We start from the raw sequence: 17,514 nt of genomic DNA, 5'->3' as shown, positions 1-17,514 counted from the left end.
GAGGTTGGCAGATTGACCGTATTTAGCAGTCAGGGGCTTGAACCCCTGTCTACTCAAAAATTGTACTCCTGCCAAAAAAAAAAAAAAAATTTCCAAGTTACCCCGAGAGAGAGAGAGAGAGAGAGAGAGGAATCACCAAGAAATAGAAGAATGATGATATCCAGCTCAGGACCTTGGGTGAGCCAAGTTCATACTCACCAGATGTGAGCCCCTGGGGATTTTTGGAAAGTTTTTTTTTTTTTTGCTGATGCTGTATAAGCTTGCTTTCTTGCATCATGTGCCACTACTAATACTATCTGCAGCCATTGTCAATCCACTGTAGGATGGAGGCCTCCTCAACAAGTCATATTGAGGGAATGGAACCCTAATCTGCCATGCTGGTCCAGTGGAGGTTGGCAGATTGACCGTATTTAGCAGTCAGGGGCTTGAACCCCTGTCTACTCAAAAATTGTACTCCTGCTCCTGTCTACTCAGGTATGGAGGTCTTACTAATACTAAATATACATTAAGAAAATATAGCATGAAGAGGATGCAGAGATGAATGAATATCAGCTGGCCACGGTAAAAGGTAACTGCAGCTGTTATCAATCCACTGCAGGATGGAAGCCTCCTCAACGATTCATGTTGAGGGAAATGGATCATAATCTGTAAAACGGTCCAGTATGGGCTATAAGCTATAACAGCTATAAGTTTATCTGTAATAGTCTCATAGAAAAGGTTGGGCTGGTAAAGGAATTAATTTTGTTAATTCCTTTACCATTAATTACTGGGTTAAATTTAATTAATTAATTTTAACCGAGTAATTTTGTGTTAAGTTTGCAAAATCACTGGCCGAGAAAGCAAAGAATGAGGACAAGTAGTTTTTAATTTATGTGAATGCAAAGAAGAACACAAATCAGATCAGACACTTGCATAATGAGTAGCGTAGCTGACGAATTGAACATATACTTTAATTTTAAATTTTAATAATAAATTTCTTAATCTACCACATGATTATAGTGTAGTGTCTGCCTATTTATTAGCATAATGAACAATCCCATACCCCCCCCCACTTTCCAAGTAATTAGAGACAGATATGGTCAAAACACAGTGCCTATTATGTAAATTACAACTATATTTACCTCTCTGAGTGCCTCCCATTTGGCATGTACATTTTTTAACATTAGATGATCCCACTGATCTGAAATTTTTCATAGTCTGAAAAATATCTGAGCCCATTATAATCACCCTTGCAAAAACAAAACCCTGTCCCTTTACTCTTGTTAGTAATTATTTCTCTGAATAAATCCCACATAAATACACTATGATCACTATCACCTAAAGGTTCCTTTACTTGAAGATTCTCTTGTTGCCACTCTAGCATTTGGTTAAGAAAGCAGTCACCCAGAAAATCGAGAAATGTTTTGCTACTGAGCAAGCTGCCATCCCATTAGTTTCAATCAATATCTGGAAAGTTAAATCTCCCATGACAGGGCATTCTAATTTCATACACTTTCAATTTCAGCCCTAACTTGCAGAAGTTTTAGAAATTTTCAAATTCTCAAAATTACTTCTAGAATCATCTATTGTGCCTTGCCAGCAATAATTTTACATTAATTTTTAGCACCTCTTAGCCTGCCAAGAGTAAGGGTTCTCATAATGAAAAACTCTGGTTAAGTGGAGAGGGAAAATTTGCCCTTACTTTGCAATAATGTAATTTTTAACTGTTGTGCCCTTATACAAATACCGGATGTCTGCAAGTACATCTTTATTCATTTTAACTATATTTAAGAATTAAAATATCAGATAAAGCAAATGAAAGATTTTTTGAATAAAAAGGTTTTCTTTGTATTTTTATATAAGAAAATCAGAAAGTTAAATAGTACTTACTCTAAGTCTCTTTACAACACCAGATTCTCTCATCTTCTGCCTTTCATTCACTGGAGTAATGACATATGCAATTCTCTGAAAAACAGTTTGCATATTAAGTCTTTCCAATTTTATTCATTCTATATTGTCTTTCATTCAGTTAATTATGGATTAAAATAATGGATAATTTTCTTCAATTGCAAATTTTTTTAAGTGAGCAAATGGTGATTTTAAATGAGAAACAAAAAAGTTACTGCTACTTTGATTAAATCCAAACTGCAATCTGGAGTTCTTCCAGGATCTAATACCATTGCAATACCCAGGAAATGGTAAATACTCCCTTCCCAAAGCTAACATTTTTCTGATCTGCCTAACACTGCCTTAATGGCATCAGCAAATATTGTGCACCTCTTCTATTCAAATGTATCCCATCCCATCTCTATAAAGACAGACCCATCTGTTAACAAGTACTGGCCATACTGAGGAAAAGTTCTGCCCCACGAATGCAGTCCATTTTGGTATCCTTGTGAAGACAAAAATTGTGAAGTCGGTAACTACAGACCTGTTTGGCTGATTTAGTGGTAGGGTAAACCTTATCAGCAAATGATCAAGAGAGAGCAATCCAGGGATATAAATGGAGTTTTGTAAGATACAACATGGTTAAGAGAATATCATGTTTAACTAACGTGGATAAGCTACTTTGATACAGTTACTCATGAGCTGGATCTAGGGAACAATTTCGAAATAGTTTATTTGGATTTTAGCAAGCCATTTGACTCAGTCCCTCATGAGAGGTTACTGTATAAGCTGGGATTACTGGAAAGATTCTATGATAGATTGCAAGATGCTGCAGGCAGAAGGTAGAGAGTTGTGATGAATGGATATCCTTCAGATTGGTGTAGCATCAGAAGTGGGGTCCTCCAAGGGTCGGTCTTAGACCACTGTTGTTTGTCACTTTACAATATAATGTAAATGATAAAATCTAGAAAAAATATGAAATACTTTATAACTATATACTACAATATGCTGCATTACATTAAGCTCTTCGATATTATATTGAAAATCTTATTGATTTCTTACCTCTCTGCACGAACCGGGTGCCTTAACGAATTTTATGAAGGCCACCAGTGGCACCATTGCTACTGAGGACAAAGCGAAACCCCAGCCTAGTGCTACTGCCCAAGAAGGGTACATATAATCTTGATACCGGAGTGGTGGGCTGTTGATGAATGCGGATATGATCACTGCCTGGAAAGAGGTGCAGAATCAGAACAAACAATTCGTTACATAAAATGATTGAAAAGTCATTGTGCACTAAAATTCCAAGTTACCATAAAAGTAATGCTGTTCTTAATGGAATAGGCCCCTTTCAAGGTTTTTCCAGTCATTTTTAAGAGCAATAGTTAGATTTAGATTACACATATTCTGTTTATGCAAAATAATCCAATTACAACAGAAGCCAATATATCAAATGCATTTTTCAACTTACTCCTCTATACAAGAGAAGTTTCTAATATTAGATTGCAACATCGAGACACACACCGTCGGGTGTCTCTAACTCTTCGCCCCGTGATGGTGGATGTAATTATTATGATATTATTATGCGATTTTCCTGCGATATGGGTTTCAATAAGCTGCTTGTTTACTTCAATTTTTCAAAAATCAATTTTGATTAAATGGGTTTTAGGAAAACTTGTTACTCTTCAAGAAGTTGTCTGAAGTGCTGTGACAGACTACATTATGATAGGTACCAAGCAGAACTATAACTTATTTTGTACCAAACAGAAATATAAAATTTAAAAACACATTTAACATAAAAATTGTCCTTGCATAGATATTTCTACAGATTTTACAAATTGTCACCAGATTTTTCTGGGAAATCCTACGGGTATTTACAATTTTACAATGGCAATACTGCTCTCAGCTTTTATTGAAAAAAATCCTTTTTCTTTCTTAATATTAATTGCTATTAACATTAATAGGTCAAAAGTAATTAATAATACCATTATTAATAATTTAATAATATATAATGGTAATTTGTGTGCACTTTTGTGCACAGGGACTTTGATGACTACTTTACTACCGTACATAAACATACACACATACTAAAGGCAAAGTAATTCTAAATTAGAAATTTATTCATTTTTGCTGTACTTAAGAATACTTTGGTTTTACAGATAACAGGTAGGTTCAATTGAAATCCATTTGAGAGAACTTGCTTCTCATCTGTTAGGCTGATTTACGACAAGAGACATCTCTGGTATTAAGAAATGAATCTCGTTGTAGCAACATACAAGAATATCCTCTTCGAATGATTCCTATTCGCTGATAAAACCAAATCGCAGACACTTTATTGTCCTATCTGAATAGGAATCTCTGCTCAAATATGAAAATTCCAATGGAAGAAAGATTTGGATCGTAGGATGTGCCACAGAACCTTCCATAGTTCTCCATAATAAAATCTTGACTAGTTTCCTAGATGTGAAGAAGCATTGTCATGAAGAAGGACCCCTCTGTCTCTCTCCCCGTGTGAGAGTTTTAGCGCATGATTATCCTTATCAGCTGTAGACAGGTATAAGAAAAGTGTTTTGAAGCATTGTTGGACATTATGAAATCTGAAATTATTTCTATAAAGTCCAGAAGCAGCGTTTCTTGGACATCACAGAATGCAGATTATAATATCAGGTATACTTTGGATAAAGGGCTGCAAATGACGTAGCTTGTTGTCATGGAGACCACAATGAATTCTTATGGTGCTCTGCTGTAAGCTTCCTGTAAGTGCTGTTCCAAATTGTTAACAGGAGAGACTGCTTCTACAGGGATGGGATACACTTAAATAGAAAGGGTGCAAGAATGTTTGCTGATGCTATCGAGGCAATGTTAGGTGGGTCGGAAAACTGCTAGATTGGGGGGATACAAGGACTAATAGATTAACAGTAGCCACTGGCAGAGGTGAAAGTGATTCTTGCACTGCTTCTATTGGAATGAGCCGCAGCCTGGAAAATAAGATGCAGGATATTTCAGAGACTGCTGGGAATCATTGGGGTACAAGTAAACACATGGGTTGTGTTAGGGTAGCCAAGAAAAAGAACAGGTGCATGTATACTTGTGTGTACACCAATGCTAGGAGTTTAGTAAATAAATTTGATGAATTTGAGGTATTGCTCAAAACATCAAAGGCAGATATTGTGGGGATTTCAGAGACGTGGTGTCACACAGATATAAGAAATGCAGAACTGGAATTTGGGGAGTACAATGTCTACAGAAAGGATAGACAGGATAGGAAGGGAGGAGGGGTTATGCTATTAGTTAAAAAACACATAAAATCCAAGGAAGTGAAGCCAGTCGACATCGCTGGACAGTGCAGTGTCGAGTCAGTTTGGTGTGACATAAGCATTGGGAGATCAAAATTGAGAGTAGGAGTGTGCTATAGGCCTAATGACTCTGATGAGTATAATAAGAAACTGTTCGGAGAAATAGAGTGGGCCAGTAAATCAGAGAGTCTTATAATGGGGGATTTTAATTTCCCAGATATTGACTGGAATTTGGGGGCTGGTCACTCACACAGTAGCAAGGCTTTTGTGGATTTATTGGATGATTGTTTTCTACATCAGCATGTTCGGGAGGCAACTAGAGGGAGTAATACTCTTGATTTGATTATCAGTAGTGATTCTTCATGCATTAAGAATCTGCAGATAAATGAACCACTTGGTGGCAGTGATCACAGTGTGCTGAAGTGGGAGTTACTCAAAGAGGTAACTACCATTAGGGGTAAAGGGAAGGGGTATTGCTTTCGTAAAGGCGACTACAATGGACTGAGACAGTATTTAAATTCTATACAGTGGGATCAACTGATGATATTGCCAACAGCAAATTCAAAATGGGAAGCATTCAAAGAACTTATCGTGGAAGCTACTAGGCTTTACATACCAACTAAGAAATATTGTTCAAGGTTTAGGCCTAAATGGTTGTCAGATGAACTAATGAGGCATATGGCAGAGAAGAAAAATGCATGGGATACATACAAATTAACACGTGACACGGACGCCTATGATAGATACAAGTTGATCTGTAACCAAGTTACAAAGGAGGTTAGGCAGGCGAAGGCAGATTACGAGAGATCCTTGGCAAGGGATGCGAAGAAAAACAGCAAAGAGTTCTTTACTTATGTAAACTCTAGAAGGAAGGGGATGAATCAGATTGGTCCACTTGAGATCGATGGGTCAACTGTTGATGACCCTGCTCGGGTAGCTAACAAACTAAATGAATATTTTGCATCGACATTCACACATGAGGAGTTATTCAGCGAGGGGAATGCCAGAGGTGTATTCAACTCTAGCAGTAAGCTAGAGAATCTTGTAATAACTGAGAGCAAAGTGGAGGAGAAATTGTTGAAGATAAACACAAGAAAGGCACCTGGGGTGGATGGGATCTATCCAGTTATATTAAAGGAGGCAGCAAAGGAGGTAAGCAAACCCTTAGCCATAATTATGAGAGCTTCCTTGGACTCAGGGGAGGTACCCATTGACTGGAGATGTGCAAATGTGACCCCAATTCACAAAGGGGGATCAAAGGCTGACACAAGTAATTATAGACCTGTGAGTTTAACTTCTGTTCCCGGAAAATTAATGGAGGCACTGGTGAAAGAAGCACTGCAGGATCATCTAGACAAGACTTCAGTTATAGCTAGGACACAGCATGGTTTTGTTAAGGGGAAGTCTTGCCTGACCAATTTGATTGGATACTATGATGCAGTCACAAAAGAACTGGATGCAGGGAATAACTTTGATATTATATACTTGGATCTTAGAAAGGCTTTTGATACTGTTGCACATGGAAGACTGCTGCACAAATTGGAGCAGTGTGGCATTGGAGGCAAGTTGCTGCTATGGATAAAGGGGTGGTTGAGGGGGAGAAGACAGAGAGTGGTAATCAATGGACACTGCTCATCGTGGACTAATGTTATTAGTGGAGTCCCTCAGGGTTCAGTATTGGGGCCTTTATTGTTTTCTGTATTTATAAATGATATTGATGATGGTATATCAGGCTTAATGTCCAAGTTTGCAGACGATACGAAGGTTGGCAGGGTTGTCAAGGACACTACTGACACTATGCTGCTGCAACAGGATTTGGAAAGGTTGAGCAGATGGGCTTCGAGGTGGCAAATGAAGTTTAACATTGACAAATGTAAAGTACTACATATGGGAAACAGCAACCCCAGAGCAACGTATCAACTCTGTGGTACTACACTGACAGTGGTAGAGAATGAAAGGGACCTGGGGGTGGTGGTGCAGGCAGATATGAAGTTCTCTGAGCAGTGCAGACGAGCTGCAAGAGTAGCTCATGGTGTATTGTCAATGATATATAGGAATTTTTCTAGCAGGGATAAGGAGGTGATTATTCCCTTGTATAAGGCAATGGTCAGGCCACACCTAGAGTACTGTATACAGGCCTGGAGGCCTCATTTCAGGAAGGATGTAGAGCTGCTGGAACGAGTACAGAGAAGGGCAACTAGATTGGTGAATGGGACAAAGGGGTTCTCTTACGAAGAAAGGCTTAAGTTTTGCAAATTACGGTGTCTGGAAACTAGGCACCAGCGGGGTGATCTGATAGAGGTGTACAAAGCCTTGAATGGTTTGAGCATGCTCAATGCTGATGGGATTCTTCCTCTAGCTCAGAAAAATCACCTGAGAGGGCATAAATTCAAATTGAGGAAAGACAGATGTAGGATAGATGTGCGGAAATTTGCCTTTAGCCAGCGGGTGGTTGGTGGGTGGAACAGACTTCCATCCCTTGTCGTGGAAGTTGATAGCCTAAATAAGTTTAAGGCTCAGCTGGACAGGTATTTCGAACGAACAGAGGGGTGAAGTGGAAGTGGTTATTTTTATTTATTTATGTTACTTTTTTTTTTTCTTTTTTTTTTTTTTTTTTTTTTTTTTGGCTGATGCTGCATAAGCTTGCTTTCTTGCATCAAATGCCTCTACTAATGCTAATGCTAATGCTAATGCTAAAATGGCGAAAGCACATCTTAAGTAACAATTGATGCTATTATGATGTTAAATGATGTGGGCGACTGTCCTACTGGAAAACTGCAAACTACTGATAAACTGAATTTACAGCTATGGTTTCCAAAATCTCTGATATGTAATGTTTTGCTGTAAAAGATGTACATGTTTGGCGAGTCGGGTCATGGATGCGTGGCTAACTGAATAATGGGAATGGGGAGGAGGGCTACGTGTTGGTAACGTTAACATTGTCGAAAAGTAATTATTATCATTAACTCTAAGTTTCGAGGCTTCGGCAGTGCTTGTATAACAAGAACAAAGCCTATCTTTTCCGAAAATTATCTCTATAGGTATTATCTATGATATTAATTTTAAGGTTTTGGCGATAAGTTTCAAAATGTTAAACTTCGTTATTTTAAGGCAGGAGGGCAGGCCACCACAGGTCCTACCCTCACTGCCTTAAGACAACAAACCCATTCTAGACGGTCTGCCTCTTGATTCATTGAAGCGGACTCATTATTCATCTCTAAACATGAAACTTTAGTTCACCTACACTGTGCTGCCACTTTATTAGGTGCATCCCTATTGTGCACACAAATGGTTTGTCCCACAACGCTGCAAGTCATATGACCACAGTTGTGAATATAAATGCAGCAGAACAACATTTCTAGTATCAGTTAAGCGTACAAACCGTAGCAAGAATGGAAAAAAGGAGTGATCTAACGGACTTTGAACGTGGCATGGTAGAAGGTGCAAGACGTGCTGGACAAAGCATCTCTGAAACGGCAGTGCTACTGAACTTTTCACGCACCACAGTTTCGAGGGTGTATCGAGAATGGTTCAAAAAATAGAAAATATCTTCTCAACGGCACTCTGTGGAAGAAAATCGCTTTCTGATGAGAGCATTAGCATTAGCATTAGCATTAGTAGAGGCATTTGATGCAAGAAAGCAAGCTTATGCAGCATCAGCCAAAAAAAAAAAAAAAAAAAAAAAAAAAGTAACATAAATAAATAAAAATAACCACTTCCACTTCACCCCTCTGTTCGTTCGAAATACCTGTCCAGCTGAGCCTTAAACTTATTTAGGCTATCAACTTCCACGACAAGGGATGGAAGTCTGTTCCACCCACCAACCACCCGCTGGCTAAAGGCAAATTTCCGCACATCTATCCTACATCTGTCTTTCCTCAATTTGAATTTATGCCCTCTCAGGTGATTTTTCTGAGCTAGAGGAAGAATCCCATCAGCATTGAGCATGCTCAAACCATTCAAGGCTTTGTACACCTCTATCAGATCACCCCGCTGGTGCCTAGTTTCCAGACACTGTAATTTGCAAAACTTAAGCCTTTCTTCGTAAGAGAACCCCTTTTTCCCATTCACCAATCTAGTTGCCCTTCTCTGTACTCGTTCCAGCAGCTCTACATCCTTCCTGAAATGAGGCCTCCAGGCCTGTATACAGTACTCTAGGTGTGGCCTGACCATTGCCTTATACAAGGGAATAATCACCTCCTTATCCCTGCTAGAAAAATTTCTATATATCATTGACAATACACCATGAGCTACTCTTGCAGCTCGTCTGCACTGCTCAGAGAACTTCATATCTGCCTGCACCACCATCCCCAGGTCCCTTTCATTCTCTACCACTGTCAGTGTAGTACCACAGAGTTGATACGTTGCTCTGGGGTTGCTGTTTCCCATATGTAGTACTTTACATTTGTCAATGTTAAACTTCATTTGCCACCTCGAAGCCCATCTGCTCAACCTTTCCAAATCCTGTTGCAGCAGCATAGTGTCAGTAGTGTCCTTGACAACCCTGCCAACCTTTGTATCGTCTGCAAACTTGGACATTAAGCCTGATATACCATCATCAATATCATTTATAAATACAGAAAACAATAAAGGCCCCAATACTGAACCCTGAGGGACTCCACTAATAACATTAGTCCACGATGAGCAGTGTCCATTGATTACCACTCTCTGTCTTCTCCCCCTCAACCACCCCTTTATCCATAGCAGCAACTTGCCTCCAATGCCACACTGCTCCAATTTGTGCAGCAGTCTTCCATGTGCAACAGTATCAAAAGCCTTTCTAAGATCCAAGTATATAATATCAAAGTTATTCCCTGCATCCAGTTCTTTTGTGACTGCATCATAGTATCCAATCAGGTCAGAGAGGTCAGAGGAGGATGGCTAGAATTGTGCAAGCAAACAGACGGGCCACAATGTCGCACATCACGTCAGAATACAACCTTGGTGCGCAGAACAAAATATCGCAACAGACCACTAGTCGCACTCTGTCGCGAATGGGCTACAATAGCCGACGGCCACATCGCGTACCTTTGTTATCAATGAAGAACAAGAGATCGCGCCTCCTGTGGGCACAGCAACACCAACACTGGACTATCGCGGATTGGAAAACAGTTGCTTGGTCTGACGAGTCGAAGTTCCTGGTGCATCATGTTGATTGAAGGCTCAGAATGTGGCGAAAGCAACACGAATCCATGGACACGTCATGTCTGACGACTACTGCGCAAGGTGGTGGGGGCAGCGTTATAGTGTGGGGAATGTTTTTTTTTGGCACACGTTGGGTCCATTGATACCCATAGATTCATGTCTGAATGCCACATCGTACCTAAACATCGTTGCTGACCAAGTGCATCCGTTCATGTTGACAGTTTATCCTCAGTCAGGTGATTACTTCCAGCAGGATAATGCCGGTGCACAAAGCCCGAATCACTATGGAATGGTTCAGGAACATTACAATGACTTTTCTTTGCTGCAGTGGCCTGCTCAGTCCTAGGATCTCAATCCTATTAAACATCTTTGGGATGAGCTGGAAAGGGCTGTTCGTTGCAGGGCTACGCCTCCGTCGAATCTCAAGGAACTGCGTGACACACTCATGTCTGCATGGTACTCCATTCCTCCAGGAGTAATATGGCCTTAGTTGCTAATACTCCTAAAAACCAAATAACAAACAAACAACAAACTCCATTCCTGCACAACGTTTTCAGCATCTTTTTCAATCCATGCCTAGCTAGACGAATTCGGGCTGTTTTGAAGGCCAAAGGCTCAGCACTACTAGGTATGCGTACTTAATAAAGTGGCAGCACAGTGTACAAACATTAAACTTTAGTTCAAATATAAACATTGCACAATTTATGAATGTCATATCCAAGTGCACCCTGGCACAGCACTAATGTAAACAGAGGACCGTTTAACAAATAGCATTAGTAATCACAGAGCAGAACGATATGCTTTCGAGGAAAAAGTTAGCTGCCTGTTGTTTACTTTCGCTACTGGTTTGTCATCTGTGACACAATTGCAAAAGGGCATTGCAGGGTTATGCGTTACAGACGGCCGTCTTCTTTTGGGGATAGTGCATGTGGCTAGCTAGAATCTCCTTGTCGCCATTTGTCTTGACATCATCGTTGTCATATATGTGTTGAGATCCCAGCCTAAAACGACGTGTCAGATCTCCGCTGGATATCCTAGCTTTGTAAAGCCCAGCCATAAATGTAATAAGGATTTTTCAATCCAACTGCGAAATATAATGAAATGTAATATTAATGACAGGAAGATTTCTCCTTGGTCGCTATAACACACTTCACCGTCCTGGGAAGCTAGCGAATCTTCCACCAACGAACGAAAGACTACAGCGAGTATAGTCCTCTATCTTTCTTTCATAATGGCGATGTTGAGTTGCCGATGTCGGAAATTTGGTCATGCCGTCACCTGACATACCACTTGATAGCACAGCGATTCTTTAGGGTTCAAATCGAAACCGCTGTTGAACCTTAATGTCCATGAACCATTCTCGAACACAACGGCGGTATGGCATGTGATGTTATGTGATATTTAAGAAGCATTGGTCTGAAACATAGAACTGCTACATCGTAGGAAGAACAGAATTGTCTAAAATGTTAAGGCGGGCTTTAGCGTTCATGTTTCATCGCACAATCCCCAAAGATTCTAAGTCATACCATAAGAAAGAACTCTCCACACCACGACCTCACTTGTTTCGAACTTTACTGTTAGCAGAACGCATTCTGATAGCAGACCTTCTCCAGGCATTCTCCACACCCACACTTGGCTATCTGATTAGAATATGATGTAACGAGATTCATCACTCCATAGAACTGATTTCCATTGCTCTATCGACCAATTACAGCGTTTGTTGAACCATGCAAGGCGAGGCTTCTGATTGCGGTTGGTGATGGTTGGATTATGGTCCCGTGGAAGCCAACGCTGTGGAGCTCGAACTTAGTGTGTTCGCACAGACCTCAACCCCTGCTGACGCGTTTATGTCATGGCTAAGCACTAATGATTTTCTTTTTAACGAGCTTGGAAGTGTACTGTGCATAAACTCAGGAAACAGGATTATCATATTAACATAAATAGCTCAACAGCTCAAATTATAGGAATGAAGAATTAACTTACCACCAGGAATGTAGGACTAACGAATTTCCAACACACCCTCCAGTATATATTTGGTTTGAAACCTATCATTTCCTTCACGTTCTCGCAGAATGGCCCTATTCCTGAAGAATAAAAAAAAAAAGATTTATTCAATCACTCTCTAATGATGTACGCGCTATGGATTGAAACTTTCATTTCTACTTCATTATAACAATTTCATTCATCTGTTCAAGACAATATGAGATATTGTATAATATAGATTCATTACTGATGAGATTTTCTATAACAAAGACCTATTACTAATATTTAGACTTATTTTGCAATGAATCAGTGCTAAATATTTTGTTTTATAATTATAAGGAATGCTTTACCCATCTCTGAAATGTCATAGAATAAGTTAAACCGTAAAAATATTGCTTCTATTGATGAACTCAAAACTGGAAGTAGCTTATGTAAATTTTCAATCCTTGATAATTTTTAACGCTTATGTAAATAATTTCAATTTGCAACACAGTTAATCACGTATCTTCACAAGCTGTGAAACTCAGTCATTGATTCTGCGGAAAGGTCCTCTGTGACTGCACATCGGGAAAAAGGTGACTGAGTCCCAATATGGATTTAATTCCAACTTATAATTACGAGGGCTGTTCAATAAAGTATGTTTTCGCAACATACCTCTAATAATCATCCATATTTTGATGGTCCTTTTCAAAGTAGACCCCATTTGATGAAATGCACTTACTCCAATGTTTCTGCCATCCTTCAAAACATGGTGATAGCTATATTTTGACATATGAAAATCGTCTCCGATGTCTTTACAACTTTTAACCTTGCCAGCAGAAACCACAACTTTTGCTTTTTTTTCGTTGTTGGTGATGACGTAGCTTACAGAACTTTGCTTCTTATCTGGGTCGAAATGATGAAGACGTGTCTCATCCACCGTTATCACCTTGTACAGAACCTCACCATCCTCAGTACGGGTCCGTTGAAGCTCCAGACAAATCTCCATGCGAATTTGCTGTTGCTTAGTTGTGAGTAGTCTTGGAACCCAGCGTGCACAAACACGTGTCATATGCAAATGGTTATGGAAAATACTGTTCAACAAAACAAAACTACATTGTCTTCTGAAATGTATTCTGATATCAGTAATGCTGAAAACTGGATTTTATAAGAATAATAATGGAACTTCTTTATTTTGCTTCTGAAAATAAATAAGTACCCTGTTTGCATAATTAAATTCGACCTACTCACCATTCTGCGATTTCTTGTTTATAATGTAGATTAGTTTTTAAAAAAATTAATCCGTTTTCTTTTATTTAATGTAAATATAAATCTAAACAAAACAAATTACTCTAGGAGAGCATTTCTCAAATTTTCGAGGACCCTTAAGGCATCGAAAATGTATTAACAGGGGTTCCATCGGTTATGTGAAAAACTTATAAAGATTCGAAAAATTAAATACTCATTTTAGGTAACCAAAGCTTATTAAAAAACGTTAGGTTTATGAATGTTAAATAAAAACCAACGGCTAATTATTTTATTTTAGGTAACCTAACCTTATTTAAATAAGGGTAAGTCGTCTAAAACAGAATAACCAGCAATTAATTTTTAATTACGCATTTTGGAAACGTAATGCGCATGCGCATCACTAGATAATTAGATCTAAGTGAAAGTTATGAAGTTACTACCGATTACATATCTAAGGTTATTAAGTAAGGTTAGGTTACCTAAAATAGGATAATTAGTGATTGGCTTTTAATTAAAGCATTTAGGAAACGCCATGTTTTGAAATCAGATTCGGTTATCTCAAATGGGATAAAAAATAAATAATATTTAATATTTAATAAAAATATAACAATAATTTAAGTTTATATTAAGTGATTAATACTTAATTATTTAATAGATTGAATGAATTAAAAGTACTTGGCATTCATTTTATTATCAGGGAACGAAGTAAGGTATTCATAGATCCTGCTGTCAAAAGTGCAATGATGCATATTAGAAGGCTGACATATCTTCCTTTTTAGTTCCCTGATTTCATATTTTTTTTATAACGCTAAATGTTAACTATTTATTAAGAGCCAAAGCAACTAAGGCGATGAGGTGTCAGTATATTGTATCTGTAATTGCGTGTACTTTTCGGTCAGTTTTATAATACAAATAGCACAATTCAACGTGGTTAATGCCACAGTTTTTGCCACTAGAACCAGGAAAAATTAATCGCAAATTTAGGTTCACTGTCACTGCACTAGTAATCGCTCCAGTTATCTTACACTGCTTAATGAAATACACAAAGCAAAAGTTTCGCGATTACTGAAAAATCTTTTGTTTTAAGATAATTAATTTTTTTATGCCCGAAATATTTTTTTACAACCTGACATCGAGATGCCTTTTATACTTACCGTACACCCAAGCTACACCTATAGCTTCGAAGAGAGCCGAACATAGTAAAGAAATGCCTGCAGAATAAGTGTCGAACCAGTACATGGTGTAACCGCCACCCTAAAAAAAAAAAAGAAGAAACATGAAGAAATTAAAGAGTAACCAAATTTAATTGGAATAATGCTAACGCTTGTCAACACCATTCCTTTTAATCAATACCCTTCTTGAATGAAACAGGCATTGGGTTTAAAAATAAAATATCATTTTTGGGTTAACAGAAAGCTTTTTTTTTTTGTTCATGCCAAAAGGGACAATCAATACCACTTGCATATAAATTGCATCACATCTCGGCAGGATTTTACGGTTGACGTACCTATTTAACTTGAGAAGAAGGCGAATTACGTTTCACTGAGTTAAAGTGATTACCCTATTTCAGAAACGACGGATAACTAAATATATGGCTTCTTCGTCTTACATTAAAGCTGTGTGGATAAACCAGCTTTAAAGGTGCAACTGTCTTTTAGCGTGGTACAGAAACGCGAGAGCTTCAACAGCCTTCGCTGTAGAACGCTGATAAACCTTAGCCTTCCTTGCTGTGCCAAAAGGCATTACAGCAAAATTTCACACAAGTGCAGCGAAGGAAGAATGAAAGATAAATCTTTGACATTTATCTTCTAGATTTGGAGGGTTCGAAAATGAATCTTGCACAATGCACTTTTTTAAATACGGTTTGCATTTAATAACCTTCCTGCACAACATTGCAAAGCCAGTACAAATTATTTTAATAAGTAAAACCAAAAATTTCTCCAATGGAGAAAAAACAGATATTCCGAAAAGCTGGAAAGGCTAAAGCAAAGAATTCTTCCACTGTATTCAGCATGATTAGTTTCATATAGAAACAAATACTGAAATTAATAGGATGGTACCCTACCGATACGCCACTGTGTAATGACGTTGTTGTTGTTGTAGGGTTTTAGGAACATCGGACCGTTTTGCTCTGTGTATATTGTCTGTAAATTGCGTGTGTTCTGAGGTCGATTTTCTGTATGCTGGACAAAAAACCCGAGTTTCCGAGAGAAAAAACCATTCTACCCTCGCCTGAGACCGACTCACTCAGTCAAGTTGTGAAAAAGGCCCATAAAATGCCTCCCATAATCGACGGGACCCGCCAACAAGTCTTTTCTACCCGGTGCGGGGAGGACGGCGATCCTCTACCAACTGTGCCACCCATGAGGACCTGTATGACATTAATTGCCGCAGAGTTTTATGAGTACCACCAGTGGCAAAATGCATCGGATCCTGGAGGATTGCGCAGCCCAACGTGTCAGATTGGGCATGATCACACAAAACTGCCACAGCGCAAATTTATCAGTTTCATTTTTGATTTATGTCCATTAAAAATTCTTTCAATTTCAAAAACAAGCGAAAACTAGGATGTCCATATGGAAGATGAATATATCTATTCTTTAAATTCCGAAAAATTTAATTTTTGAGTGCCCTATTTTAACGGATACCGGAATATTTTTATGGATTGTCTATAAATTTATTGATTAACCCTACCTCGCTCTACATCTGTTTAGAATTAAGCAAATTATACGACCTTCAAAATCAGTTTTTCATTTCCTAAAGTCCGAAAGAATAAGAAACTGTTCGAAGTGCATTGAGATTTTCATAAAAGGTAAGATCCACACGATGACTAAATATAAACGAAGGTAAAAGTCCTTCTATTGAACATACCACAACAACAACAACAACAGCAACATATATATCACTTCGGCTTTTCCTCTATGCTTACCCTGGTGACATTGACGAGAGCAACGCTGAAAGAACAGAGCATCACTATAGCAGAAAATACTTCTCGACTGAAGCGCCATCTGGAGAAATAAGACTTATATTCGTCCATCAAACCAGTGATAACCGATTCTAAGCCGCCCATCTGAAACAAAAATAGAGACTTAATAAGAAAACAGATAATACTCGTAATTATGAAGTTCAGCAAGAGGTGTTCAGTGATTGTGTACTAATTACAAAAAGAGAAACTGGTTAAAGCAATTGTTCCAATAGAAATTGCTAAACAAAAGAATGAAAAGAAGAAATACTGAAGTACATAAACGAAATAATTCAGGATATTAACCATTTCTGGAGGTACAAACTTACCGCACTGTCCAACCCCAAAGTCAGCAGCATGATGAAGAAAAGTAATGCCCAAAATTGACCACCAGGTAGTGTGGCGATAGCCTCTGGATAAACTTGGAACACGAGTCCATGACCTTCTGTAGCGACTTCACTAATCGGAACACCGTGTTTGTTTGCCATGTAACCCAAGTAAACAAAAATAACGAAGCCACTGTACAAACTGGTGAAGCTATTCACAGCTGAAGTTAACAAACAGTCCCTGAAAAAAAATTCAGTATAGATCAATGGTATGAGAAAGTAATGCTAAGTGTATTTTTACTTACTTTAGCTTGGGTTTATTCCTATTAATTAGAATTGTTTAAAGCAAGTACTGCATATGTTTAAGATTTTAAATGAACGTACCCTATCTAGGAGTATGCGCTGTATACGTGTTGATCTTTCTACACTTACAGTCATTAAAAATTACTTTTAAAACCATGCAGCCATTTTTCCTTTCATAAACGCAAGTTCATATTGCAAATTTACTACAACTGACAGCTTTAATTGATTATGCATCAATCAGTAATTACGGGGGCGTTCACAAATTAAAGATTACTGAATTTTGAATGTTCTCTCCATTTTTGTTTATCAAATTCAAGCAACACTATTTTTTGTGGAAAATCTTGTTTCACAACACTCTATTAACCCCTTTCTCTGCATTACGCAATTAGCGAATAGCCTCTAATTA

At 38.4% G+C, this 17,514-nt stretch overlaps 1 protein-coding gene across 1 annotated transcript in view; it reads right to left on the bottom strand.

Moving 5' to 3' along the window:
- The window catches only part of LOC150082665 (sodium-dependent dopamine transporter-like), a 121,171-nt gene that overhangs the window by 11,644 nt on the left and 92,013 nt on the right, over positions 1-17,514 (bottom strand). The window contains exons 9-14 of the mRNA XM_090377572.1: positions 16,809-17,046; positions 16,447-16,587; positions 14,672-14,771; positions 12,291-12,391; positions 2,929-3,096; positions 1,870-1,944 (exon numbers count right to left, since the gene is read on the bottom strand). Of these exons, the coding sequence (XP_090233698.1) occupies positions 1,870-1,944; positions 2,929-3,096; positions 12,291-12,391; positions 14,672-14,771; positions 16,447-16,587; positions 16,809-17,046 (823 nt within the window). The remainder of the gene's footprint in view (positions 1-1,869; positions 1,945-2,928; positions 3,097-12,290; positions 12,392-14,671; positions 14,772-16,446; positions 16,588-16,808; positions 17,047-17,514) is intronic.

The sequence above is a fragment of the Mastigoproctus giganteus genome, chromosome 7, assembly GCF_048544385.1.
Source record: "Mastigoproctus giganteus isolate SK-2022 chromosome 7, ASM4854438v1, whole genome shotgun sequence".
Lineage (NCBI taxonomy): Eukaryota > Metazoa > Arthropoda > Arachnida > Uropygi > Thelyphonidae > Mastigoproctus > Mastigoproctus giganteus.
This window is presented reverse-complemented; position numbering and strand designations above follow the sequence as displayed.